The sequence below is a fragment of the Tachysurus fulvidraco genome, chromosome 21 (genome assembly GCF_022655615.1).
Source record: "Tachysurus fulvidraco isolate hzauxx_2018 chromosome 21, HZAU_PFXX_2.0, whole genome shotgun sequence".
Classification (NCBI taxonomy): Eukaryota; Metazoa; Chordata; class Actinopteri; order Siluriformes; family Bagridae; genus Tachysurus; species Tachysurus fulvidraco.
The window spans coordinates 9,118,248-9,143,247 of record NC_062538.1 but is presented as its reverse complement, the minus strand read 5'-3'; the positions used below and the strand labels follow the sequence as shown (position 1 = coordinate 9,143,247).

General features: G+C 37.0%; 3 protein-coding genes across 5 annotated transcripts; 2 read left to right on the top strand and 1 right to left on the bottom strand.

The window, feature by feature from the left end:
- Positions 1–1,333: 1,333 nt before the first annotated feature.
- On the top strand, positions 1,334–3,239 carry LOC125139825 (G-protein coupled receptor-associated protein LMBRD2B-like). Its single transcript, XM_047805473.1, has 3 exons — positions 1,334–1,492; positions 1,596–1,719; positions 2,725–3,239. The coding sequence occupies exons 1-3, from the start codon at positions 1,357–1,359 to the stop codon at positions 2,786–2,788; spliced, it is 324 nt and encodes a 107-aa protein (XP_047661429.1). The 5' UTR covers positions 1,334–1,356; the 3' UTR covers positions 2,789–3,239.
- A 4,632-nt stretch (positions 3,240–7,871) lies between these two features.
- On the top strand, positions 7,872–15,494 carry LOC125139824 (calcyphosin-like protein). 3 transcript variants are annotated; one of them, XM_047805472.1, is made up of 5 exons: positions 7,872–8,103; positions 11,248–11,425; positions 11,903–12,112; positions 12,376–12,505; positions 14,068–14,202. In XM_047805472.1, the coding sequence occupies exons 1-4, from the start codon at positions 7,967–7,969 to the stop codon at positions 12,475–12,477; spliced, it is 627 nt and encodes a 208-aa protein (XP_047661428.1). In that variant the 5' UTR covers positions 7,872–7,966; the 3' UTR covers positions 12,478–12,505; positions 14,068–14,202. The 3 variants fall into 3 exon arrangements, with proteins under 3 accessions (XP_047661428.1, XP_047661426.1, XP_047661427.1); XM_047805470.1 differs by having other exon boundaries at positions 12,376–14,197; XM_047805471.1 differs by lacking the exon at positions 12,376–12,505 and having other exon boundaries at positions 7,875–8,103; positions 14,068–15,494.
- Positions 15,495–15,587: 93 nt separating this feature from the next.
- Positions 15,588–21,924, bottom strand: LOC113634945 (interleukin-7 receptor subunit alpha). Its single transcript, XM_027134148.2, has 8 exons — positions 21,711–21,924; positions 21,039–21,150; positions 20,797–20,945; positions 20,578–20,717; positions 20,305–20,467; positions 18,117–18,201; positions 17,962–18,031; positions 15,588–17,864 (listed from the first exon to the last, which is right to left on the bottom strand). The coding sequence occupies exons 1-8, from the start codon at positions 21,778–21,780 to the stop codon at positions 17,508–17,510; spliced, it is 1,146 nt and encodes a 381-aa protein (XP_026989949.2). The 5' UTR covers positions 21,781–21,924; the 3' UTR covers positions 15,588–17,507.
- Between the last annotated feature and the right edge of the window lie 3,076 nt (positions 21,925–25,000).

The following is a 25,000-nucleotide window of genomic DNA, read 5'->3' as shown; positions in this document are numbered from 1 at the left end:
TTAGCAGAGCAGAGGCTTTAAACACTGATCCTCTGATAACTGACCAAGAGCCTTTAACCACTGAACATCCACAACACCTTATGAACACTCAGATTTTACATAAATTATATAAAACCTACGTCTATGTGTATTCCTAATGGTATCCCTGAGTGTTTAAATACAGTCACCTGCCTTGTCTCATTCAGGTCAATACCTTTTATATGACTGGTATCAAATATTGTCTTAACACCTTCTGCATGACACTGAAATGACTCACTTCATATCAGCTTAGAATCTGACACATGGAGGTGTTATAAGTACAGTTTCCTCACTTGCCTAAAATGTGGTCAATAAGTAAAGCTGTTTAATGTCTAAAGCTTTTTATTTGGTTTAGCTATAAAGCTAGGTTTGGCAGGTATGGCAAAACCTTTGTGAGGGTCTGTACTAGGGGTGTTTGAGGCACTGAGTAAATTAACATGTTATACATGTCAGTAATTTGTAAATGATTATTTATCATGCTGTTAAGGTCCAGCTGTTTCCTCTCTGGTTTTGGCACCAGGGTGATGAAGACAAGCTTTCTGCAGCTTTCTGTTTGCCTTTTCTGTTCGGCTCTGCTGTCTTTGTCTTAGTCTCTGTCTCTAACCCTAAAGCTGTCTCTTTCTATTTCTCTTTCTATTTCTCTTTCTATTTCTATTTCTATTTCTCTTTCTATTTCTCTTTCTCTTTCATACACACTCACTCACACACTCACTCACACACACACACTCACACATTTTTGAAGTATTTACCTTTACTTATTATTTTCTGTCTGCGTTTTTTTTTTGTTTGAAGTAGATAAAGTCTGACCTAAATTTTAAATACGGATCAATTCATCTAGAAATAAATAATTAAATATATCCATACAGTATTTCTAGCTGTAATTCAGATCGCAGGATTATGTTATATATTCGTTTATTAATGTGCTTGTTCGTGTGCATGTGCTGTATGGAGGATGCTGTACATCTAAGCTCATGAAAAAGATTAAAATGAAGTCTAATACGTTTTCTGTATTTATCGATTTATTTCAGTTTTCTCCAGCGCTAGCTTTTCAGTAGGTTTTTCAGCCACAGGAATGGCAAATTTTTCTTCTTTCAAAATTTCTTCTTTTTTAACGTCAAAAGAAAGTGAAGAGATGATAAGAGTGTCCACCTTTTTTTCACAGATGCTCCACAACATTAAGTGTAACTATAAATGGATCGACAGATGTCAGCAATGTCGTAGTCATGCTTTATTCATTCTGCAAGCCAAATATGTTGTTCATGTTGATTAATCGTAAAGACTAAAAGTTTTGAACTACTTTTTGTTTGAACAAGTTCTGATCTTGAGTCAGAATTGTTGATGTTCCTTTTTTGTCAGGAGTGGCGTGAGCGCTACAGCCATCAGAGAGAAGAAACAGGAGCAAGAAACAGGGCCCCTGCCTCGGAAATGAAGGAAACCAGTTACGCTGACACACTTAACTCCAGCTCAAACAAACGTACGTTTTTTTTACCCTTACCACATTGATCTGTGTTCTGCACTGGCCTCTGCTGCCTTGGCTTTTGTAACATCCTGTTTTATTCCCTCTTGCGCTTCCACAGAGGCTAAATACTCCCGCGGAGGAGGCACTCGCTCTGAAAGAGACCGCATAGAGCTCCTGCAGGACGCAGAGCCTCTGGACTTCAACGCAGAAACAGTCACTGACAACCCACTAGAGACCAACAGGTTCGGTTTCCCGATCACATTTGATCCGTCGGGCAACTTGCACTCAACTACCAGCTTGTTTAACTATCTGCTGTCCCACAATAGAAGTAACAGCGTCTGTAGCGCATCACTGTCTGTTTAATTGGTTGGTTTTTTTCATCTGTTCACACTGACCAGCTCACTGAGATGCACCAAGTTCTTATACTTCTTATCGTTCTTGTGCATTATGTCCGTATGACATTTGCCCTGAATTGAAGGGGTTTCATCCAAACCCAAATATTTTAAAAATCAAAATGTCAACTTGGTCCTAATGTCAGTGTACATGTCAGAAATATTTAAATTGTTGTATCGCGTTCTCGTAAAAAAAAAATCTGTCCCGATAATCGAAAAACAGATGAGAAGATCATTATTTCACTGAACGTCTGATGAAGTGGAAGAGGCAGAGCTGCCTGTCAGTTGGAGCTGAAAGTTCCACACCATTTTCATTTGTGTCACAAGAAGTCAGATTCAGGTTACACACCAAACTAATCAGTATTTTATTAAGTGTAAGATTGCAGACATATCAGGTTAGATGGAAGTTCTAGCAGTATAGTCTTTTGATCATCTGAACGATTTTCCAATAACAGCAGGTCCAAAAAAGTTGTTTATTTCTCTTATATCACAGGAGGTTACTAATGATTACAGTTTTTTATTAATTACATCTCATTTTTTTATCTGTTAGTTGTTTGTTATATTTAATGTTGTGGAATGTCTGAAACATCTGGAGCTGTAAAAGCTTTAAACAGTCGTTCCCTGAGATACTGACACTGACACTGGCGATATTAAATGTTAAATATTGCTTTACAGAAAACTTTAACATATAAACAACTATCCTCTTGTTTTTAGCCGTTTCCCAAACGATGTAGATGTCTTGTCCAACAGTGTCCTCTGACTTTATGCTATCTCTCTCTCTCTCTCTCTCTCTCTCTCTCTCTCTCTCTCTCACCACACACACTCTCACACACACACACACTCTCTCACCTACAGGCATGCTGGAGGACGGTATCTCTCCATGTCCTCCTCACAGAGCAGAATCTTTGATGATGTTTGAAGACCTTCTGACAGGAGAAGAGCAGAAAGGAAGCTGGAGTTATCTTCTGCTCATTCTGTCATGGCGTAAGGAGACATCGACCTTTATATCCTTCATGAATGTAAAATGTTACATTATGCTGAAAATGCACAACAGTAATGGATCCTCATGTAATATCCTTGAATGGAGAGCATGTATCTACTAAACACCCAGTTCCAGTTCTGTTTCTATGCTTCCTCCTCAACATCCTATCTCTTTGGGTGAATGTTAATGGACCCTTCTATTACTTATTATTAATATACATAAGGAGAAGGAACTTACCCAGAAGGCATTGCGATCTGACCTTTTCAGACTAGCAAAAACAAGGTGTTTATATAATTAAGTAAACAGGAGAAATGAAATATTTCAGATTTCACGTTTTCACATTTCACATATCTACTGTGTATATATATAAATATTGGTGCAAAATGAATGGCTGTGTAGTGGCATTACTGTCTTTGTGCTCATAGTTGCTTCATAGTTTCTGAATCTAAACAGATTTGGTTAAAACCTACAACACAGGCTCCAGAAAAAAAGATCACAAGTTTAAATCCCAATGATGCCTCAGCCATGAATGTGGAAGAGAAGGTAGCACTTTCCTTCAAGGGGTCAAAGTCTCATGCTTGGCTTTGTTGGTGTCAGAGGAAGCATGTGCTAGCCTTGAGCCTTCCGGGTGCTGGATGTTGTGGTTGTCATGAATGTACAGATGACCAGAGTGCAGACAAAATGAGGACTACAGGGTTGATTTAATCATCATGAGCTACATGATTGATGAACCTCTTCGTGAAAGGATTTGGAGTGGTGTCATGTATGTAGGTGTCACACACTGCGACATCATTTAAAACTTTTCTCTTAAATATCAAAAAGCAGCATGGATATTTCTTCTCTTTACATACAGAGACGCTGTTATTCAGCTGGACAATAACTGTAGAAACCTGAATGACCTGAATATTACACATCATCACAGACATGATGCTGTTAATACTGAAATGTCAACTTTATTTCGACTGCTTTTACTTACTTATTTTCTTTATTTTTACTTAATTACCTAGACGTGCCGTGGCACTTTATTCCAGGCTTTTACACAAACTCAGAACTTCATGCTTGGAAAAATGTTGCCTCAATTGCCACCTCAAGCTTGGGCATTGGGAGATGCTTTTATGCGCAGCGTGCTTGTAATGAGCGCTTATTTATGCTACTATAATCTTCCTGCCAGCTCCAATGTCAGAGTCTGGCCATTCTCTCTCAACAACAACATATTTCCACAGTACTACAGCTTCCTGGATGTTTCTGAAAAGCTCAAAGCAGCTGTCTGGCACTATACCACAGTCAGTGACATCGCTTTTATCTCCAATCTAGCTCTTGACCTGTATCTGCATGACGTTTTACATTGTACTGCTGTCGCATGACAGTTTAACAGATGTTCCTAGTGCCGTGGGCTGAGAATCGGATAATGACCACGATAAGCTCAGTGTATTTAACCCCTTTAGGTTTCCAAGACTTTATTTATGTGAATTCAACAGTCTCACATCATAGATGATTTTTAATTAGTTACAAATGTATATTTTGACATATTATTAAAAAATATATATATATACACAGTGTTTTTAAGTGCTTAGGTCAACGGTGTCCAATCTTATCCACAAATGTGGATTGTGTGGTTGCAGGTTTTCATTCCAACCAAGCAGAAGCCGCACCTGATTCCACATGTTTAATCAGTTGTTCTTGGCTTTTAGTAGACTCTGGTGTGGCTTCTGCTTGGTTGGAATGAAAACCTGCAACCACACCGGCCCTTTCCAGATAAGACTGAACACCACTGGCTTAGGTGAACAATGAAGGGTAGCCTAAGTAGGGGATGTGGTAGCCTAGTGGTCAAGGTGTTGGGCAACCAATTGGAAGGTTGTGAGTTCGAATCCCAGGTCCACCAAGCTGCCACTACTGGGCCTCTGAACAAGACCCTTAATGCTCAGTTGTATAAAATGAAATGTAAGTCTCTGGTTAAGTCTGCTAAATTCTGGAAAAGTAAATAAACTGGAAAGTCGTCTTTTGAGTCGTCTCCCATGAACAGAGGTTTAGAATAGACATCATGTGGAGGACATTTATTTTTAAGGAACTACAAGAAACTGTAGACAGTGAAGTATGGTTTAATTTAATATTCTGTCCATTTAAAAGGTTTCCAGTCTACATATGAACGCACACCTGCACATACAGAAATTAAACCTAATATTTATTCTCTTTAAATGCCTTTCTCAGTAAATACGAGTGTATTTATTTTTTGTGCACTGTGCAGATGGCTTGTGGCCAGAGCGAAACTCCCAAATTAACTTTGCCAGGTGCAGAGTTTTAAGTAGAACCACACACTCACTAGTGTATATATTATATAAGGTTTCTGTTATCAGTCTCAATGGGAAAGACGTGTTGTTTAATGATTGAATAATGATGGTATTTTAATGTCAGTGTTCGTTGTTTGTCACAGTTTTGTTTAATATGATTATGATGGTATCTTGCTTGTTTGAACAGAACAGTGAATAAGTGACCTTATTTTTTGAAGAAGAAGAAAAGGAAGCATTATTTCACCTGCCATTCATTACTGCACTGCCATCCTGAATGCAAGAGAAATTCAGACTACTGTGGCTTATTTTTTTTTATAATATGTGAAGCATAATAATTAATGATCATTAGCTTCATTTTCAGTCTTCATTTTAATTGTTTTATTTTTTCCTCACTCGGAGGCTTAATCGATTAATGACAGTCAGCGTGTAGTTACAGAAGATTATAAGGTCATGCACAAGCATGAATATTACCTCAATTTTTTCAATTACCTTCAATTAATCATCATCTTTACTGTTGATGTTTCTGTGAGGACTCCGGGCAATTTTTTTCTTTTAAATCTCAATGTATATGTAAATTAAATATAAATCACTACATTTACATTTACTGGGTATTTTTCCTCGTTTCACATCTTAAAGGAGTAGTTTAGTGAAAATTCACATTCAGGCAATTTTCTCCTTCAGCACGTGATCAGTTTTAGACATTCTGAGTGTTGCACTAGATTTGAAAACACCAAAGCCAATGTTTTGGCTAACAATAGAAGACTCTAACCCAAAATGTTTGTGTCAAACCATCTGCAGTCTTCAGCGATGTGGTTTAGGACACAGTGGCACTGTAACCCAGTGCTCACACTTGAGTGATACGTGATTTGTGTGTGCAACTGTACAACAAATAAAATTTTAACTGAGATATTTTACCTTAAAACAACAACCCATCAAAACAATATTCCTTAAACTAATAATATAGTATGATCCATTTCACACTCACACCTTCAGTTCTTACCTGCAGTTAATTCATATATATAATGACACCCATAAAGAGCTGAAAAATAGAATCACTTTTTCTTCTCATCATATACAAACTTTCATTAAACGTGTAAAGAGATCACGAATGTATGTCTTCTACAAAGAAACCATTTCTCCTTTTTTACTGTAGTTTACACAGAAAACTACAACCACCAAATTTTCACTTTCTGTTGTGAACATAGGGTTACTGTTATTGAGTCATTAAATAATACACTTTATTTTGGTGTCTTTTGCCTTCCAGGTTCCTGCTTCCCAAACCATGACAGCAGAATTTACCAAAAACTAGAAGTTATACAGATCCAGATTTTCAAAACCATATTTAAAACCTAAATCATTCACGCATTATTGTTTGAAATAGTTTTTTTCACTAAACTGCTCCTTTAACTCTGTTAATAAAGTGGTTCGGTGTATATTTATGAAAATGTTTATGGATTTTTTTTTTTTAATAGAATCAGTAAGGCAACGATCATGTCAGTGATTGATTTAAGTGTGCAATGTGAATTGAAGTCCACACGTCCTTCTGTTGCTGGATTATTGTGATTTGTTACCTGATGTTGGTCCTCAGTTTTTTCACTAGCAGGACACACCTTAGAAACACTAACTGTAATAGACTCCATTGACTCTATTGAAATTGCCAATGAAAGCTCAAATAAAATCTTACAACTGTATTTGTTTGTTCGTTTGTTTTTATTATTATTTGCATTATGCTGTAGTGTTAAAACAATTTAATTAAACGACAAATTGGATGAATGGTGTTCACCCCCATGCCTACACAAAATGGCACATCCCGGAAGTGGTTGAGAAGAGTTTTTTCTCCATGGCAACCAGGAGACGCAGGACGCAGCAGCAGCAGCAGGTGAGTAACCGAAACATAAACCACTATTTTCACCAAAACTTATTTGAATTTGATCGAAACTCCGGAATATAGATAACATTTGTAAGTTTGTAGTCACAATATCCTCTGTTTAATACATTCAGGCAGCTGCTTTTGAGTCGATAATGTATAAATAAAAAAGTATTGATGACCAACGTCCGTGTTTGGCACTGAATCTTTCAGCCATAGGAGTAAAAATATATTATTTACTTAAAAATAGTATTTACTTTTATTAGGTTTAATAATGATTTTTTAGCTGAAAGCGAGACACTACAGGTTTATTAGCTATTATAATTTAGTAGTAATTAAGTACAAATGAAGTACAAAAGTAGTAATTAAGTACAAACTCCGCCCACTTCACCAATACACATTTACCCGTTTTTTTTTCACAATTAATTTTTTTCCCTATATCTTATTAGAAGTATCTTATTGTTATTGTAAATTATGTTTGGATTTAAGTTCGATTTTATACTGGATTGGCATAACATATTTTTATTGATATTTTCAAAGCTAAACAATAAAAAAAAATTACGACACGTTTTACTGTTAAAGGCTTTTCTGCATGTAAAAATATATACGGAGCATGTAAATGTTCGTATGATCCATTCAATTAGACCACAAAGACTATTTATCGTGGGTAAATACAGGTAAATCGCGCGCGCGCGTGTGTGTGTGTGTGTGTGTGTGTGTGTGTGTGTGTGTGTGTGTGTGTGTGTGTGTGTGTGTGTGTGTGTGTGTGTGTGTGTGTGTGTGTGTGTGTGTGTGTGTGTGTGTGTGTGTGTGTGTGTGTGTGTGTGTGTGTGAGTGAGTGAGTGAGTGAGACTAAAGAGCTTAGTAAATTTTATATATATACACACGCACACGCACATACATACGTACATATATACATATACATATATACATATAGTATATAATATTTCAGATAGAATAATGGCAGGAACTTCTCGGCATGACCGGGAGATGGCAATAAACGCTAAAAAGCAGCTTACTGAGTGCACGGACCCATTGGAGCGGCTGCGGCTGCAGTGTCTGACGCGTGGATCATCGGGGATTAAAGGCCTCAGCAGGTAAATATATTGCTTTACAAATACATTCATTTTTATTGTGCTTAGTTCTTTCACTGATTCCAAAATAAAAAGTTCTGTTGCACAGATTCCACACCTCAATTTATTTTTAATTAGACAGCATCCTTCTTCTTATTATTCTTCTTATTATTATTATTATTATGCAAAAAGATATCTTGGGCTTTGAAAAGCATGAAAGAGACAGAGATTGGTCAGCTACAGTACCTTCCTCCTCTGTGGGTGGGGTGGCCTGCGGGGGATTTTTGGAGGGGAAAAATATGTATTACCTGAGCTGATAAATTCCCCATTCATCAAAAATCATTAGTCAGTGTTTCACAAACACACAAAAAAAGTTTACTTTACTCTAAAAGTACTTTGTATTTGGTTACGACTCCACTAATAACTGCTGCTACTTATGGCATACTGGATCACACTCAATATCTTTCATTCATATTAAGCAACTGATTAAGCAAAAGAAGAAACTGTGGAAATCTCTTTGCAGAACATGAACATTATTAGAGTATATGGAGTTGTCAATATCAATAGCATGAAGATTATTCTGTGTATATACCGTGTATAAGCATGTCATATGTACCTGTTGCTTGTTCTCAAAATAATTTCAAATGAATTTTGTCTCTGAGGGTTTTCTATGTGTTTTCTGGTTTTCCTCCCACCTCTTAAACCGTACTGGAAGGCGATAGGCTACACTACAAACCCCTCCAGGTGTGAATGCTTGCATGCATGGGCTGGCATCATATTTCTCACTTCATGCCCAGTGTAGCCTACAGTTCCACCATGACCCTGAACAGAATAAAGCACTGACTAAACAGAAATATATGAATGTTATTTTAAACTAAGTTTCTTGCAGTACACAGGCATTGACCATCTTATTATTTAGTTTCAGTCAGTATAAAAAAAGTGAATTATTTTAGAATGCCAATCTTTTATAGGATTAGTCAGGAGAGTGCTGGGTTTCTGTATCTTGACACTGTTTACTGAGCAGGATGATAGGAAATGGGTGGAGTGTGAACGTTCTGCTGTGCAAACAATTCACACCTCTCCACAATAACACTGGTACAGAGTTACCTCTCTATGTGCGAATGTGTGAATACACTGACTGGCATCATATTTAGGGTGTTATTTGTACTCACTTCATTCCTAGTGTAGCCTCCGGTTCCGGTTCACAGGATAAAGCACTGACTAATCATGAAAGAATAAACATTATTTTAAACTTTTCTAACTGCTACAGAAACACTTTTAAAAACTGGGAGCTAAAGATCTCACTGGAAAATTCGGTTTGGTTATTATTAGCACCATTCAGAGCGTATGTGTCCAAATATGTAAATAAAAGGAAATAAGGTGGGTGTGTTCAGGCATTTAATGTTTCAATTTGCATATCTTCATGTGAATTTAAAAATGTAGGCGTTTTTGTGCCTTCTGTTTTAATAATTTAGTTCATAACGCCTTTTTTGTTTCAGAACTGTTAGGATTCACACTCCTACACTAACGCATTATTAAAACAATTGAAAGTTTAATCAATTTATGGAATAAATTATAGGTTCAGTAATATTGGCCGTATGTATTTCTTTGTATTTACAGAATTTGGCAGATGCCCTTATCCAGAGCTTCGTACCAAACTGCTCTATCACTGAATACATTAACTATGGTTCACTAGGTTACAGACTTCAATACCATAAGCCTGAAACACAGTTCACAGTTTTTTTGTTTTTTTTTAAATATATACACATACAACAAACAGGAGACAAAGTGCTAGTTCAAGTATTTCATGGAAAAGTAGGTCTTCAAATGTCGTTTGAAGACAGCCAGTAACTCAGCGGTCCGGACCTCGGTGCCAGAACAGAAATGAGTCTTGTTGTATACTTACCCTGAGAGATGGTGGGACCAGTCGAGCAGTGCTGGTAGCTCTGAGGGTGTGAGGTGCAGTGCGAGGAGTGATGAGGGCTTTGAGGTAAGAGGGAGCTGGTCCATTTTTTGCTTTGTAGGCAAGCATCAGTGTTTTGAATCTGATGCGTGCAGCTACTGGAAGGGATCTCAGCCTGTGGAGGGATCGCAGCAGTGGGGTGGTATGCAAGAACTTAGCCAGGTTGAAAACAAGTCATTTTGGATCATTTGACAGATTGGGTTCATAGGTAGACCTTCCAGCGGTGAGGTACAGTAGTCCAGTCTTAAGATGACAAGAGACTGAACAAGTACCTGGGCAGCCTGTGTGAACAAAAATGACCTAGGGTTAGTCCTAATGTTGTAGAGAAGGAACTGACATGAGCGTGTCACATTAGCAACATGCAAGGAAAAGGACAGTTGAGTGAAGGGGAGATCAGATTGTTATGCAGGGATATAGCAAGATCATGACCTGGGGATGAAACACCTGGGATGATCAGCAGTTCAGATTTGCTAGGATTGAGCTTCAGCCGATGAGCCGTCATCCACGATGATATGTCTGCCAGACATGCTGAGATCTGAACAGAAGTTGTGGTATCTGAGAAGGGAAAGAAAAGATAAGTTGAGTCTCATCAGCATAGCAGTGGTAAGAGAACCCGTGTGAGGAAATGACTCCACCAAGTGAGTGAGTATACAGGGAAAAAAGGAGAGGACAAAGTATTGAGCCATGTGGGACACCAGTGGAGAGTCTGAGTGGAGCAGATGTCTTTCGACATCTTTAGTGACTTTCCAGGTAGGAAGCAAACCATTCCCACGCTGATCCGCAAACCCCAAGACTCCTGAGGGTGGACAGTAGAGTCTTGTGTTTGAGCGTATAAAACGCTGCTGAAAGGTCAAGGAGGATGAGGACAGATGACAGCTTTGCTGATCTAGCATCATGTAGTTTCTCAGAGACATCCAAAATGGCTGTCTCTATCGAATGTGCTGCTTTAAAGCCAGACTGGTTGGGATTTTGCAGGTTGTTCTGAGAGAGATAGACCAGTAGTCTAATAGTCCAATCTAATTGTCTAATAGTCTATAGACAATGCATTCAAGAATTTTTGAAAGAAAAGTGTGAAGTGATGCCGGTCCGTAGTTACTGATATCTCAGGATTTTTTCTTTACCTTGCTTATATCTCTTTGTCATTCTCAACATATCTTGAAACATGTCCAGTGTTTAGTCTGACTGCTGTGTTTGTTTATTTTTAGAGCTTTTCGCATTATGGATGACGACAAGAGCCGAACACTGGACCTGAAGGAGTTCATGAAGGGGCTGAACGACTACGGCGTTCTCATAGAGAAAGATGAGGCCATTGCACTTTTTCAGCAATTTGACAGGGATGGAAGTGGACAGATTGACTTTGATGAGTTTCTCCTCGTTCTCAGGGTAGCAACAAGAAACTTATTTTATTTAGCCTGTTACACATTTTTTATATTATAAATGCATTGACATCTAATACTCATGGTGTGAGTATCTCAGCTGACCTGAGAGCACTGAGCAGTATTAGAGTGTAGATAACAAAGTGCCATGCAGTAGAATGAAGGAAGCACGTGTCTCAGTGCCCGCAGAATCCCTAATCCCTTTCATAACATTCATGCCATATCACTTTGTGGGCTTGCTTATATTGCTCAGCACACTTACCTCAGCTGCTCTCTGTTAAATGTGCTCTTTAATAACCATAAGATGTTTTATTAAGTTTCTTGAACTCTAGGAAGGTTCTTTAGATCATATTGATATTTTTCTCAGAGAGAGCAGTTCATAGTCTGCTTTGCTTATATTACCATACTGCTATTATTTGTTGTTACAAAATAAGCATTGTACCATACAGTACATATTATTATCGATGCAGCCTTGCGATCACAGCCACCAATGTCCAACGCGAGGAAGGAGGTGGTCATGCAGGCTTTCAGAAAGCTGGACAAGACTGGTGATGGCGTGATCACCATTGAAGATCTGCAAGGAGTGTATAATGTGAAACATCACCCTAAATATCAGAACGGGGAATGGACTGAGGAGCAGATCTTCCCCAAATTCTTGGACAACTTTGATTCCTCGGATGATAAGGATGGCAAGGTGGGATAACACTCAAAAATCTCATCTCATATGATCTCATCTCATCTCATCTCATCTCATCTCATCTCATATCATATCATATCATATCATATATATATCAAATCATATCTGGAAGGAATTAGTATTGTATTATATCACTCATGGTTATAAATGTTTCTGGAAATAATTCAAAGAAGATTTCACACAACTGTTTTCCTTTTACTGTTTTTACATCGGATACCGCTGAATATTGCTTGCTGACTGTACCCTGTTTTGTGCATCAGGTCACTAAAGAGGAGTTTTTAAATTACTACGCTGGTGTGAGTGCCTCTATTGACACTGACATCTACTTTATTGTGATGATGAAAAATGCCTGGAAACTTTAAACTTACGTCTGCAAATGTCTGTCCCAGGGTAAAGTCCCACCGGATGGAAATCCTTCTTCTTTAAAAACATCAAGCCAGACTAAATCAGCACATGGAAAACAGATTTCTAACGTACCTGTCCTGATTCAATCAAACCAAAATCAGTCCTGTGACATTACGCTATAGACGAGACCAGCTAGAGACTGTGTGGTAAAGGTCATTAAGGGCTGTCTGTAGATTATAAACCCTAAAAGGCATGGTTTATTGAGTAAAAAAAGTATATGCATTTATTTTGATACAGAGCTAGATATGAGCTAAGCTGACTAACAGCTAACCTGAAGTTTACGTCATATCAGAGCCTCATTTCTTATTCAAAATATTTATAATCCTAACTGCTGATGCTGGATACTGTAAGATAACAGTGTACCTGAAAGAATTTATAGTTCTATCATAAATATTCACAAGCTTAGCTGCTGATGTTAGCTAGCTTGCTAATATTAGCTAACCTGTCAGACCTTCTGAAAGAATTTATAATCATATCATTGACTATATCATAAATATTCAGAATCTTAAGTGCTCAAATAATATAAGCTAACCTATCAGAGCTTCTGAGAGACTTTTAAGTCATATCATTGACTATATCAAAATATTCAGAATTTAAGCTGCAAACATGAGTCGGTTTGGTAAAAGCACAACCTGACAGAATTTCACAGAGAATCTTTCATGTATTAATGTTAACCGTTTACTGTACATATTTTTAACCATTACCATGAGCAAACCTAACAGGATTTCTAAAAGGATTTTTAATTTATATTCCTAAATGTTCTTACCTGCTAACAGTCAGCTTGTAAATTGAATTTTATCCCATCAGGATTTCTGAGAGAATGTTTGTTGGTTTCATTTCACTGCCAATGGACACAAACCATTCCAGTAAAAAATAAATAAATAGCCCCACAGAATAAATAACTTCACAAGTTCTGATGTCTGTATAGAAGGTTCATAGCGTTTAGTTTTAATTACAGACTGCTTATGCGTTTTAATTGAATCAGGATCTGTGTTCACAACACTTGTAGATCTTTTCTCACAGCATAACATCAGTTTGAGAAATTTCAGAAATAAAAATGCTTCTAATGTCTTTCCCTACTTTCCTTCTTTGGATCCACTTTCCTAGGCTTATGGCTGTTCACAAAAGACACAGCAGACAAATTCTTAACACGGTGCAGTATTTCTCAGTGCAGTCAAGCAGCAGTCTCTCTATCTCTGTTATCTGAAAAAGGCAGGTGATGTGGCAAACCTGCTCCATGTAGCTTTTCTGTCTATTTAACTGTTGGCTTATTTAACGTTCGCACCTGCTTGTGTTTTTAACTGAGAAATACTCTTTTAGACTACTGCAGCCAGAAATGATCAATTACTCATATGACTGAACATGGGTACTGTAGTGTTTCTGCCTGGGTCTGTTGGGCATTTTTATCTATTCCTTCATCTTTCCATTTCACTGTGTAGCTACAACATGGGTGATGGAAATCTTTTTATCTTTATAAGGGAAAAATGTAGTGATCTTAGGGGGAATTTGCTTGGTGGAAATAATTTCATCCACTTTCCTCACTGTAGGTTACAAAAGAGGAGTTTTTCAACTATTACAGTGGAGTGAGTGCGTCCATCGACAGCGATGTCTACTTTATTCTGATGATGAAGACGGCATGGAAGCTATAAGAGTTTTCTAATCTTATTTTACTTAATTTATAACATATGAACATTTCACTGTGCTTTTGACATTTTATGAACCCCCGATTGTATAGAATAGTCACTTTTGTGATATTTGTGAATCATCAAGATTTTGACCTTTGATTTCCCTGTTGAGTATTCACAGTTTTGGTTCTTGTATTAGTAAACCTCTTTGGAGCTGGTTTAAGACTGATCACAGAAAAAAGCAGTGGGTGCAGAGATATACAGATAGACCTTAATGCACTCACAGCTACTACGGATTTAGCAAAGCCGATCTATCCACTGGTGTTTTTTTGTGGTGGAAGGAAACCAGAGAATCCCATGAGGTAATGAGCATGAGGAGAGCATGGGCTCAGGATGGAACCAGGGAGCTGTGAGGCAGCAACACTACCCAATGTACCACCTTGCTGCCCTACAGTTACCTTATTATTGCTGGTGTGTGCAGTGTACACTGGGAACAGTGTTAAACTAAATGAAGGCTGCTCAGAATTTGCTCATATATGTATACAAACCCAGGCACCTTTTTTTTTTACACTACACAACATTGTGATTTAAGTAAAACGCCAAGCCCTTAATCTCAGCTGGGCCAAATTAAGGACCATTTTACCATTTCCTTCCAAACACACACCAGCCGATAACACTTCCTGGGACACTTGTGGACGAGCAGTATATATTCCAGATAAATCTTAGACCTGGGTGAGACTCCTAGAGGTTATGATGATATGCTTAACAACACGTGCATGCTTAATAATTTGTAACTAGAATAGAAATATCCAGTGCTGATTCACTGTCGATTGAGGTGTGTTGACATTTGCAATAATACAAAAAAATTACATTAAAGATACAATTAGTTACTTTTAAATGTATTCCTAAATCTACAGGATGTCCGAAAAGTCAGGAACCAATGAGAATATGTCATTGGATTGTGACATTTTGGCCACCCTTTATAATGATCATCCTTTAAAAAACACTACAGCTTGCTTCAGGCTTCAGTTACATTATTTCTGGGACAGAACTTTGCTACCCCCCACCCACACACACACACACACACACACACACACACACACACACCTTCGTCACACTAAATCTGCTCAGCTCACCCTCTTTGCATAAAATGCAAATCATAAGGCATATGTAGTTTCAGTAGAGAAAATCTCATCATCACAATCTTCCTCTTTAAATCAGCTTCATAATAAAAAAAACAAGTCTTAGGTTTTAATATGTTGTTCTGTTATGCAAAATTTTTAATAAATGATTATTGCAATGTACTATACACTGTAAATGCTTTGTGGTAATAAAAGAATTTCTTTTAAGAGATTGTCAGAGATGCAACTAAGTTACAAACAGTGATTTGGAATATATCTGAGTATATATTTATCTTTACAGTCAACCGGACACAGTGGGCATAGTTTATCAAGCTGGATATGATCAGATTTATTTGTTAATGGTTTGTGGGCAGTGCTTTCACATAAAACATGGTCTTTATGAATATCCAGTTTATTTGGAATACAATCGTAGAAGTTTTTTTTTTGGTTTGGTTCAAATTAATAACCTGAAAGTTATCATTTAATAACAAATCCATAAATGAAGTTAAATAAGATTAAATACTGTAAATAAGACGTGATATCTACATATACGTATGCTTACAAAAGAAAAGCAGGGTTACCTTTACCTTATAACTCAACTATAAAATGTTATTGCATTTTGGCATATTGAAATATTGATAAATGGGGATAAAAGTTTTGGATACATTTTAAATTGTATTACAAATATTTCATATATATATATACACACACACACATACAGTATTTATATAAACTTAACATGGTAATGCTATTAAAACCTTTGCCATCTGTGCTGTTGTGTGAGAAAACATTCCCCTCTGACTTACTGAACTCGTCATACAAAAAGTAGAAGAAACAAAATGAAGAAATTCCGTGTAGTCACTGTCTTTACTGTAATAGTGACTGAGGTTAGCAGCTGTGGTGGTTAGAAGGGCCCATGTTTGTAAATGACTGAACTCCAAATATGCTAACAGCTTCTTTGTACCATCCTGACATCGTAATTATGAAATGTTTATAACATTTACATATGTTTCTGTTGGAAAAGCCAATTCAACAGTAGCTGAGGTGATGCTGCACAGTGTAGTTTCGTACAGTAGTTACATACATACAATACAGAGTCACAAAGTTGAAGAGAAATACATACACTACATACATAATCTGGAGGATAAAACACCACTTGAAGATAACATGTGGCAGAGGTTGAAACAAAAAAAACAAGATTGCACAATACATTCTATGCGGTTTTACTTCCTACATTTAGAGCCAACTGAGCAAACAGAGTAATGGATTGGCCTTCAAAATGGCATCTGGGTTTCCCCCCAAAAGAAAAAAGAAACATTTCTTGTTTCGACATTTTTTTTTAGGATTTACTTAAAAAGACTATCACTACAGGTACTTATAAATTAATCAGAATAATACTTAATAGGAAATGCTAGCTTAACCTTGCTAGCAGTATTGCAAACTAAATGACAAAAGAGCCATAACTAAACTGAAACTACATTACCGAAGCTACATTATGCATGTTACTATGTCAGCTAATTAAAAAAGCTGCATGTCAACATTTAGGTTATGTCAGCAGAGAATAATGCATTTGAGTCATTTGCTGTCAAACGTCAGACAAGACGTAGCAACATAAAGGATTAATACATTTTTTTACATCAAGAAAATGTAAATGTTTTCAGAGCTAACTAATTCAACAAACTGTGAGCTGCTTGATTCGAAATAGGGAATGGCTTCTATAGAAACACTAATGTTTCACTATCTTTATTGGTTGCTAGGATTAACAGTAATCTGCTAAACTTCCAACACCGGTGGTTTTACAGATGATGAGTTTCTCTTATAAGAATCTGCACCAACTTTTCTCCTCCACATATACTGTAGCTCAGTGGTGCTATAATATGATGACTCATGTTGTAGGTATAAAGGCTTGCTCTGGCATGTACAGAAAAGGAAATTACACTACAACACTGTTAAGCATTTGGAGTTCAAGCTCATGGTTTAGAGACTTTCAGAGTAAATTAGCAGCGAGCGATATTTAAACCAGTTATATATTTGTCTTCACAATCTAACCATGGTTCCTCGAAGTCAGACAATGACAATGAGGACCTGACAATCATGCATAATATCCATCTTTGCATCAATCGGCCATTTGCTGATTATTTTATTGATCTGGTTTCTGGTTCCATGAGGATAAGAGCAGCCTGAAAAAAATGAGCAGCTAACTGTGAGAGATTTACCCGTTTACCTGAATTTCTCTCCATCTCACTGGGTTTTATAGAGGCTCGACATGGTGACATATGTCTCATCATTTGAATGTCTTTGTAGAGCCGTTACATTTTTACAGCCAGGGTTATTGTGCACATCCTCAGCAGATGCACTTTCGTCTAACAGCTTTAGTTGGGATGTCTCCGATTCCAGACTTTGGTCCTCATCATCATCCTGCTTCTCAAACGTTGAAGTGGGACGAGAGGATTTCAAGGCCACGACTTCATCGCAGGATTCTGTGGTGTCACTCTGGTCATCACCAAACTCGGGGGTGAACTTCTTCTCTTCAGTGTAAACCACTGGATAAATTTTGAAATCCTTGAAGATTTCGGGGCTGAAACTTACAGGTAAATGCTGTAACACAACGGTTTATTAATTCATTAGTTTCCACCTTGATTTGATTAGTGTATACACACCTAGTGATAATAAATCGTAACTTGACTTTTCCCACCTTTTGTCTGTGGATTTGAGCGAGAGTGTCCTTTGGTCCTGGAACGTCAGGGAAAATGCAGGTCTGTATCCTAGGAGAGGCAAAATGCATAGAAACTCAAGCCAACAATAAAATCCAAACATTATATGCAATCTTTGAGATGAAAATTCCCTCACTCATTCTTCCATCGATAAATCAGAAACGCAATCACAGTCACCACAATGGGAACTGGGAGGAGCTTGTACAAAACAGAAGGAACCCCTGCAAATGAAAAAAGGTCATCAACATCACCCTAGTGTCACTCTATACTACTGAGTGTTCTTATATTTTTATAATTCAGGGATTATATGGGACTATAATCAATAAGCAAGTGTTTACAACTGCATTGTAAACTATAAGACATTCTTGTTCTATAGGAAGACATTTTTAAATAATTATACTAACAATAATACCACTCCTACTACACTTCATGGCATTTGTCTGATGACCATATCCAGAGACACATTTATCTCATTTATACAACTAAACAATTGAGGGCCTTGCTCAGGGGCCCTGCAGTGGCAGCTTGGTGGTCCAGGAATTCAAACTCACAACCTTCTTACCACCACTTGCCCCTGCTACCACTACCAGTGCTACTACAATTACTACAACTAACACTACTACTAGTACTACTACCTCTCCTACTACCATTGCTACTACTACTACCACTAATAATAATTATAATACAATTGTGTGAAAATGTTGCTTGAGACAGGATCATTCCCCAGATAGGATGCAGATCCATCACAGGGTTTCATACAGATACTTTTACACAATAGGACTGGTTTAGACTAGCCAATTCACCTATCAGCAATAGGTAGGAATCTCCCATGCGCACAGGGAGAACACATGACAGTCCAAACAGGCAGTAACCTGAACTCAGGATGAGACTGCAGGCCATAACGCTGTGAGTCAGCAACGCTACCCGCTGCACCACTGTACCACTCTTATATTCTATAGTTTATCTACAATGTTAAAATGTTAGAAATATTCAATGTGGGACCTGAAAAAACCATAAAGCAAACATCAATATTTAAAGAACGTGTGCCATTCTCAGGGGACAGGAAAATGTGCGTGTGATAAAGTGGAGAGGAACTGAAACTGATTAGAGGATATGAAAGATGTTTGAGGCTGTGATATCACATACATAATGGAGGATTTTCTACTTTTTTTTGCGTACTAATTACTCGAAATATAAACGTCACAGAAACCTAGTGTGTCTGGTTGATGTAAATGAAAGTATTTCTCATGTGGTTCTATGGGTTTGCACTAACGTTTCACTTATTTATAATAATCTTTTGTATATTTTTATGTTCAGAATTTCAAGTGCTTAACTGTAACACATTAGTGATAAATTAGTCCAGATTATTTTTTTTTCACATATGAATGAATGCAAAAAAATAATATATTTGTACAAGTTATGTAAAAGAATATAAAATACTTAAAAGGTACGATACAAGAATGGCAGTGAAAATAAGTAAAATGAAACCATAAAAGATTTAAGCACTGTGTTAATGTTAATATTGATGGTAAATGGTAAAAAAAAAAGAAATCTTTCAAATAGAAAGCTGTATTCACAGCTCCTAGGGATTAGCAGGAAGCATGCTGAAGTTGCTTGTAAGGGCTGTAATGCTTCAAGAGATAAGGAAGCCATAAATGAGTCAGTAAAAACTTTCATTGAAAGTCATTTGAATAAGTGGGGGGGGGGGGGGGGGGGGGGGGGGGGGGCGGGGATATAGTCGGACTTTCTACTTCCTCTTTAAACATGTAATCTTGCATTCTATTGCAACAGTAACTTCTTGAAAGCAACAGCAACATGCAGAGTCATGCTAGTGTGTAGTAGTGTAATAATCTAATGTTTTCATTTGCTGTTGAATTACTGATTTTCTATAACAACAGCGAATCATAGCTGCTCATGAATACAGCATCACTTCTGTGGATGGAGGACAATAAACAAATTCAAACAGTGTCATTTTTAAGATGAGATGTTTCCATGAGCGTTTAATCATGGGAAGACATGGGAATTTTGTCACTAATAACTACACACAAATTGCGCTTTAGTGTCTTTTTGACTGAAAGAGAAATAAAAAAATGAAAGATGGTTGATGGAATGTAGATTCTATAGATTCTTTAATGGATGTGGGCAGTCCACATTAAACACGAATGGCAACAAAAAAACTTATTCATCTTTAATAAAGAATTGAAATCATTGGGAATCTGTGGTACTGAAATAATTAGCCACTATAAATGAGGAATGTTTAGACTTTTCTTTGGAGCTGATTCTAGTAGTGTGGATGTATTAGGTAAGTCATAAAGGAGTCTCACAAATCTTAACATGGTCCACTTTGAAGCTCTTCACCCTGCTCCACTTGGTCCAGGGCCCGTCGAAATAGTCCACAGGTTTGGCTCTGACACGTACGCTGTATATCCCACTGTCTCTCAGTTTGTCTCCCCCTATGCTCATTTGTTGGTATGCCACTATAACTTGCTGTCACAAAGAGTATGTTATTGTAGAATGTTGAGACAACTTACATTTGATTTACAAACCTATGGATCTAATGTAAAGAAATCAGAAATCATTAAAAAAGATAATGTCACCTCTTTAATGCTGGAATTATTTCCCCAGAATTCCACTTGGAAATGAGGTTGAGTCACATAGAAATGTTCATATCCTATCTGTATAATCGCCTCATCAAGCTTATATGTAGCATTTTCAATCTCAGGAGTTGTAATATTTACTGCAATATATAAGTAAGACAACAGTTATTAAATCAGTGACTCCAACCTTGGCAAATAAAGCAGTCAAACTCAACCTACCTATTTTCGGCAAATCAATCTTTTGTGTTTGGAGTCGTCCTCCTTTTAAGTAAATGTGCAGTTTATAAATACCTACAGGACCCAGACCCTCAAAAATGAATGTATTATTTTCCATAGTTGCATTGGTACAACTAGGTTCCATTTCTGGACTAAAGATAAAACAAAAGCATTCAGTCAAATTCATTGAAGATGAACAATTTGCAAGATGAATCTAAGAGAAATACATGAATAGCACTCAGTACCAAAGTCTTGCGAATTTCTCACATATGTCGAGGTCATCTTCCTTCAGAACGCAGACTAGCTTGCTCTGATCAGACTGCATCAACGACCAGCATTCACTGTCAATTGACTCTCCTGTATCAGGACATGAGGATTAAAAAGATCAGGAACTACATGTTCCATGAGGTTTCGGTTCCCTCATGTAGTCATATGTCTACTTACTACTACTACTACTACTACTACTACTACTACTACTACTACTACTAATAATAATAATAATAATAATAATAATAATAATAATAATGAAAAGTAAATTGAGATTAAATGGAAAACATAAAGCTGTTTTTTTTTAACAAAATGCAAAATATTTGTGAAACTGTTTACATACAGTGACCAGTTAGTTAATAATGTAGTAACTGCTTATAGAGGATGTTAAACATCTACTGGAATCAGGAGATAATTAGATTAATGGATTCTGTGATGACTCTTTATTCCGCAAACAAGTCAAACAAAAACATTGATCCAGTTACTAACCAGTAACATTCTTAAAGAAAGCAAAACTATATAAATAACAATAAATGTCAGCTCACTTGTGCTACATTATAATGCCTCAAAGACTATGTAAAGAACGTTCTACTTTCTCCTCAGGCCAAAAAATGATGTAGCTGTATTTGACTGGCATAAGAAACACTTACCATCATCCCCACTTTGAGAACAAACTACAAATGGATACAGTATCAGAAACATCCAGAAAACAGTCGCCATTTGTTAGTCTGTAATATTCCGTGAGATTAGAGATTAGAAAACAAGCAGCACAACATTGCTGTTACAGATGAAAGTAAGTGGTTAAGCCCATGCTGTTGCTGTTTGCTCTCAGTATTTATACCACAGAGCAGAGGAAGAGGGAAGGGAGAGAGAGTGAGAGAGAGAGAGTAAGAGAGAGAAAGTGTGTGTGTGTGTGTGTGTGTGTGTGTGTGTGTGTGTGTGTGTGTGTGTGTGTGTGTGTGTGTGTGTGTGTGTGTGTGTGTGTGTGTGTGTGTGTGTGCGAGAGAGAGTGACAGAGAGAGTGAGATTGACAGAATGACAGTGAGAGAGTGAGAGACACAGAGAGAGTGACAGAGTGAGTGAGAGAGAGAGTGAGAGAGAGAGAGAGAGAGAGAGAGAGAGAGAGAGAAAGTTTCTTTATATACTTTTTGCTCTTGCTGTTTTATACATCTGCAGAAAAAAAACAGAGGTCCATTGCAATTCAGTCAACGGTTTGCTTAGTCAGAGATCCCACAGAATATTACACACTGACAGAAAATCTGGACACCGTGTTATATGAATAATCTCAGAACACAAAGTACTGTATTGTCAAATATGTTCTGTATTAGAATACGTGCTCATTACACACTGTTGTTCTTTCAACTGCTTACTGCTTACTGGGTCACCATAATGGATCATATGGTCCACATATTTGATTTGGCACAGGCTGTACACTTCCTGACACAACCATCCCATTTTTACCCGAGCTTGTGACCAGCACTGAGATTTGCAGGCACGGGAGTCTTCCGCTGGACCAGCATGGGTCTGTGCTCAGTATAAAGACATGCATGACATATTTCATATAATTATATTTCAACACTGTGTTACAGTTTAATATGTTGATATATGGCATTTGATAAAAGTGATCCGATATACAGTATGTATATATATATATATACAGTATGTATATATATATATATATATATATATATATATATATATATATATATATATAGTATATATATATATGTATAGTGTGTGTGTGTGTGTGTGTGTGTGTGGGTGTGTGTGTGTAAATGAATACTTTTAGAGTCAAGTCAGATTTGGAAGATCAAGAAAACTTACTAGAGGAACTGCTCATAGACTGATTAGATATATAAAACACAACATCTCACCACTACCAAAGACATGCAGAAACCAGTCCACTGGTTGCATGCGTTGCTTGCACAAACATGAGCTGCATGCAAAGAGTTTTCAGAAAAGCTTGCCTGAGATCTCATCATAAAAATATGCAACACAGCACATTGATAAGCAAGAAGCGTTCAGAAATACTCTTCTGATAGATCTCTGACTACAGCCTGTATAGATTTACTGAGAGAGGAGCAAATCATCTCAAGAATAGAATACCTTGCTCACTGTTAAGTCTCATGATTACTGTATTATACTTTGCAGTTGTTGTAGCAGTCAGTGATACTCTAAATATTGTACAAACAAAAAGAAGATGGATTCTAACAGACAATCCTGAAAGCCAGTTTCCCCAAAGTCAGTGAAGAACTGCAGCTAAAAAAAAAACAACAACAGATATTACAGAATTACAAGCAAAGCAGATCTGAACTGCAGTTTCCAACTACCTCGCTTAAATGAGTCATGTTTTGGAGCGGGCTTCACAGACTATAATGTTATTAATAATATAAGAGTAGAAGAATATTTTTACAAATTAGTTACAAATATTTTCTAAATGCTAAAGCAGGAATACTAAGTTTGTTAGCTGGCTACAAGAAACACTTGGAATCTGCAAATTCTTCCAAAGTGGATGTTATTACAGTAAGTACTGCAATATTCAGTATTTTTAAGATTCAGCAAATAAACAGTAATGTTGCATTAAAATGTGCCAAAATATAATGTCATCTTTTGGTTTGCTAACTATAGAGGTTGTGTTAAACTTTTCAAGTGATTTCATCATGGGCCAAACGTTTGCATAAGACACACTTTATTGTGTTTCGTTCCCAGCTTTTACTTACAGTAGTTAAGCTGCAGAGAGCTAAAGCAGCAGTAAAATAATAACAACAATATTAATAATAATAATAAAAACAAGTCTCCTCTCAACACTCCAATCTGAAAAACAAAAACAAGTGCTAACCTGTTCCAGCCCACTTCCTGTCACCTCTGGTAATTGGGTTTACATCAGAATGAGGCCAACTTAAAGGGAGGAATTACTCTGCACATCTCTGATCTTCTACTGAACTGAACACAAGTAAAACACAAGATGTTGACATGATAGTTGTTATAGAACTAAGCACTTTGTGGTCTTGAGGATAGTCATGGTCAAATGAAGTAAACCTAGGCATTAAACTTGATGATTGATGGCATGTGGAAAGTCGAGACTGTGGTTATGGTTGTATACTTCCTGTGTCAACAGCAAATGCTGAATCTTGTTCTCACTCAAGGAGCAAATTTACTGCACTTAAACCTATGGAAGGAATGAAACCCTTTGGGGTATGTAATGTGATGTGGCCAGACGTAGGCAGATTACAGATTGCTGACACCACAAAAAGTGATTATTTTCATTGAATGGCACTTTAATGCACTTTAATGGCCTTTAATGACATTATTTTCCTTTAATTACAATTATTCATCCACATGTAGTTACATTTAATATGCTTAGGTTACAGTAGCTATAAAGATGCAGTTTCTTACCAGCCTCTTTTTTCTTCTCTTAAAGTCAGCAAGACAAAGATAAGATGAGTTTAGCAGAGCAGAGGCTTTAAACACTGATCCTCTGATAACTGACCAAGAGCCTTTAACCACTGAACATCCACAACACCTTATGAACACTCAGATTTTACATAAATTATATAAAACCTACGTCTATGTGTATTCCTAATGGTATCCCTGAGTGTTTAAATACAGTCACCTGCCTTGTCTCATTCAGGTCAATACCTTTTATATGACTGGTATCAAATATTGTCTTAACACCTTCTGCATGACACTGAAATGACTCACTTCATATCAGCTTAGAATCTGACACATGGAGGTGTTATAAGTACAGTTTCCTCACTTGCCTAAAATGTGGTCAATAAGTAAAGCTGTTTAATGTCTAAAGCTTTTTATTTGGTTTAGCTATAAAGCTAGGTTTGGCAGGTATGGCAAAACCTTTGTGAGGGTCTGTACTAGGGGTGTTTGAGGCACTGAGTAAATTAACATGTTATACATGTCAGTAATTTGTAAATGATTATTTATC

What these genes read in the sequence shown, in the direction of transcription:
- LOC125139825 (XM_047805473.1), top strand. Translation starts at nt 1,357, where the DNA reads ATGTTCCTTTTTTGTCAGGAGTGGCGTGAGCGCTACAGCCATCAGAGA. An exon ending in TAACTCCAGCTCAAACAAAC is followed by an intron (nt 1,493 to 1,595) that starts GTACGTTTTTTT and finishes GCGCTTCCACAG; the next exon opens with AGGCTAAATACTCCCGCGGA. An exon ending in AACCCACTAGAGACCAACAG is followed by an intron (nt 1,720 to 2,724) that starts GTTCGGTTTCCC and finishes TCTCACCTACAG; the next exon opens with GCATGCTGGAGGACGGTATC.
- LOC125139824 (XM_047805471.1), top strand. Translation starts at nt 7,967, where the DNA reads ATGGCAGGAACTTCTCGGCATGACCGGGAGATGGCAATAAACGCTAAA. An exon ending in GGGATTAAAGGCCTCAGCAG is followed by an intron (nt 8,104 to 11,247) that starts GTAAATATATTG and finishes GTTTATTTTTAG; the next exon opens with AGCTTTTCGCATTATGGATG. An exon ending in CGGATGATAAGGATGGCAAG is followed by an intron (nt 12,113 to 14,067) that starts GTGGGATAACAC and finishes TCCTCACTGTAG; the next exon opens with GTTACAAAAGAGGAGTTTTT.
- LOC113634945 (XM_027134148.2), bottom strand. Translation starts at nt 21,780, where the DNA reads ATGGCGACTGTTTTCTGGATGTTTCTGATACTGTATCCATTTGTAGTT. An exon ending in AGTGGACCATGTTAAGATTT is followed by an intron (nt 18,202 to 20,304) that starts GTGAGACTCCTT and finishes TTTCATTTGCAG; the next exon opens with GGGTTCCTTCTGTTTTGTAC. An exon ending in CTCAAATCCACAGACAAAAG is followed by an intron (nt 17,865 to 17,961) that starts GTGGGAAAAGTC and finishes GTTGTGTTACAG; the next exon opens with CATTTACCTGTAAGTTTCAG.